Source organism: Vigna radiata, chromosome 11 (genome assembly GCF_000741045.1).
Source record: "Vigna radiata var. radiata cultivar VC1973A chromosome 11, Vradiata_ver6, whole genome shotgun sequence".
NCBI classification, from domain to species: domain Eukaryota; kingdom Viridiplantae; phylum Streptophyta; class Magnoliopsida; order Fabales; family Fabaceae; genus Vigna; species Vigna radiata.
In genome coordinates, this window is record NC_028361.1 from 12,703,985 (window position 1) to 12,707,466 (window position 3,482).

General features: G+C 30.3%; 1 protein-coding gene across 1 annotated transcript; it reads right to left on the bottom strand.

Moving 5' to 3' along the window:
* Positions 1-264: 264 nt before the first annotated feature.
* Positions 265-828, bottom strand: LOC106776782. Its single transcript, XM_014664251.1, has one exon. It carries the CDS (start codon positions 826-828, stop codon positions 265-267), a length of 564 nt encoding a protein of 187 aa, XP_014519737.1.
* Between the last annotated feature and the right edge of the window lie 2,654 nt (positions 829-3,482).

Genomic DNA, 3,482 nt, shown 5'->3' on the forward strand with positions numbered 1-3,482 from the left:
TTGAATCAATTTCTTTTGCATGTTCATATTTTACTCTCTTACCCAATTTATTAATTTTTATTTTCAAGTCTTATTATTTTAATTCACGCGAACGATAAAGTCTTTCGAGTCTCTTGGGAAAACGATACTTGGTCTTACCATTTTTATTACTTGAACGATTTGGTACGCTTGCCAATCCATTAACAAGGCGGCTTGCTTTGCTTTACGAGTTTCTTCAAGGATTAACCTTGATCGTGCCTCATAGAAAGGGGGTAAAGGATTAGTCTACTGAATGAAAGTAGCAACCCCATCATAGTTCTCCTTTAAACCGACAATTAGTTGAAGAACTAGTCTTTGATTTGACACCGGTGCACCAACTTTAGATAGTTGATCGGCAAGCATTTTGAGCTCTTGGCAGTATGCCGAGATGTTGGGATAATCGTCCATATGGACGTGGGTGAATTGATTCTCCAAGTACACAGCGCGTGAGGGTTTGTTGTCTTGGAAGATATTTTGCAGTCGTTCCCATGCTTGTTGTGCAGTGGAGTCTGGTTGCAAGATGGTGTGGAGAAGATCGTTGGAGATGGTGCTGTAAATCCATTGAAGCACGATAGCGTCCAAGCGAGACCAAAGTGCGGAATCGACTTCAACAATTGTTTCCGTATTAGTGTCAATTGATTGGGATGTAAGTGGGAGAATGTGATCGAGAACTTGGTATGCTCGACAATGGATTTTGAACAACTCTGCCCATGTAGAATAATGACCTTTGTCCATTTCTAAAGTGACAGAGATGAAATGCTTGACGTTGTTGACAGCAAGGGCAGGGTGGAATTTGGTTTGGTCAGCCATGGATATGAGGGAGAAGAAGAGATGAAAGAAAGGGAAGAGGAGGGAGGCGCTCTTTTGAAGGGCTAGGTAGGGTTTACAGAGGATCAGATATTGACTACCATGTTAGAGATTATTTCTCCTGATTTGCATTGATATGATAATATGAATATATACATCAAACAAGAGGAATTCTCGCCTATGATTATGGATCCTACAAAGATGATTAATTTCTAATAATTATTTAAAAAAAATATCTACTATGAATTTATTTTCATTATCTAACACGAATTTCGAAATTTAGGATAATCCAATACTAGATTTTCAAATCCAAAACACTCAAGTAATAAATTTCGAAATTTAAGACACTCAATTTTCAAATTCAGGACAATCCAATATCGAACATCTAAATCCGAAATAATCCAATGCCATATATCTATATCCAAGACAATTCAATACCAGATTTCCAAATTTGAGATACTCAACTATCAGATTTTGAAATTTTGGATAATTAACTACTATATTTCAAACAAACTCTAGGACATTCCATTTCCAAATCCGAACACTCCAATACCCTATTTGGAAATATGAGACATCCCAATATCGAACTTTGAAAAAGATTTTGAAAGTTGATGCTATTTTAAATTGGATTTTGAAATCCAATATTTACACTAAATCTAGTTTCCTAATCAGATTTCAAAATTGAATACTTACAAAATCTTTTTGTTTCAGGTTTCTAAATCCGGTGATCATTTCTATAAATCGATACATAGACGACAAGTGAAAAATAATTATCGAAAAACACAGTGTAATACATACCTGTAACCAAGAGAATATCTACTTCAACAAAATGAAGGAACACGAAACATCATTATAAAAGCAAATTCTGTTGAAAATAAAGAACGAAGAAGAAAAACATCGTTAAAAAGAAATCAGTGAAAAAGAAATGAAGTTCGTGAAAATTACTTCGGGTAAGTGCTGAGTAAACATAGCGCAATGTGCAATAAATGCAGGAGGGTAAACAGTAATTATTGTTTACCTAATTAATTTAATAAATTATATGTATAATTTGTAGGGTTATAATGAACATCATAGTAAATTTTGAAGGTGCAAAAGGAAAACTGTGGAGAACAGGAAGAAAACCGTATTTTGAAGCCCAAGTCAAAGTTTGTATTTTTGACTGGGCATATTTTGTCTTTGGGAGTTAATCCCTGTACCTCCCCAATTCCAACCCCCACCCCCCCCAATTTTTTTGGATTTTTTTTAAATACAAAATTAATCTTTATGTTTTTTTTATTTTTACCGTTTTACACCTATTTACTTACTAAAGTTAACCTACTCTTTTACAGTCTGCCTCAGTCAAAACACACAGACTCAAATTCCTCTCCTTCGTATTCCCACCCCCACCCCCACCAAAGCTTTTGAAACACTCCTCCTCCAAACGCTCTCTGTAACTCTCACTCTCCCATTTATACGTTAAAAATATATTTAAAAATAATACATCAAAACATATAAATTTCATTATTAAAATATCTGAAAATTAATATAAAAAATAAACTAATAAAACAAATCTTAAAAATGGAATGAGGGGGTGGGGGTTAGAATTGGGGAGGTACAGGGAGTAACCCCCTTTGTCTTTAAGAGGTATCTTCTTCAAACTCAAAAACCTCATTTTCATTATGCAAAGTGTATTTATGGGACAATAGAAAAACGTTTCTGTCATAAATCATACCTAACGATAATATATTGGAAAAAGTTTGTTGGAAAAACACATTCATTTGATACGATGTTTAATAATATAATAATATAATTATGATTTTAAATTAAAAAAATAATATAATTATATTATTTTTACGTATTATATAAATGTTTTTAGATTTTTCGCGTGTCCTAATATATTTTTGTGACGTGTTAAAAGAACAATGAATAAAAGAGAAAATATAAGCGAAGATAAACTGATATATTGTTTAAAAGATATGGACAAAAGAAACAAAATAAGTGAGAATTGCAACCCAAAGATTTTAGTACTCACAAAAGGCTTATAAAATATTATGACTATATGTACTGTTGTTATATTATAGAAAAGACCTTTTAATAATAGATTTTTCAATATGGGAACTAATACATGTAACATAAAAAGCTTAAATTTTTATTTGGATTAATAAGTCCCACTTACTATTTTAAACCATCATAGTGTAAAATTAATATAAAAGATTATTTTTCTACAAAACTTTATATAACCATTCTTATGGTAATAATGATAATAAAAAGCTTTATTAGTTATAAATTATGATGATAATTGTTTTTATTTGATCTAAAAGACATTAAATTTACAGTTTAATAAAATTATTTGATGTTCTTTATTATAAGCAGTTCAAACTTAAATCTATTTAACTATATTTGCATATTATAATTAGAGATGTAAATAGTTTGACTTAGTTGTTATTTACTTTTATTTATTATTATTAGACATTTTCCATCTAAATATTATTCGAATAAGAGTATTAAATCATTACATGTTATTTTATAAATATAATTAGTATTTTTAGGAATACTTATTTTATATTTTATATATATTAATGCACTTGATTATATAATGATGATAAATCTTTTACTAATTTGAACTTTATTTTCATTGAAGATGCAAGAGAATGTATTCTCAGCATGAAAATATTTTC

Excerpts from the sequence above, each read along its gene's own strand:
- LOC106776782 (XM_014664251.1), bottom strand. The coding sequence starts at position 828 with ATGGCTGACCAAACCAAATTCCACCCTGCCCTTGCTGTCAACAACGTC.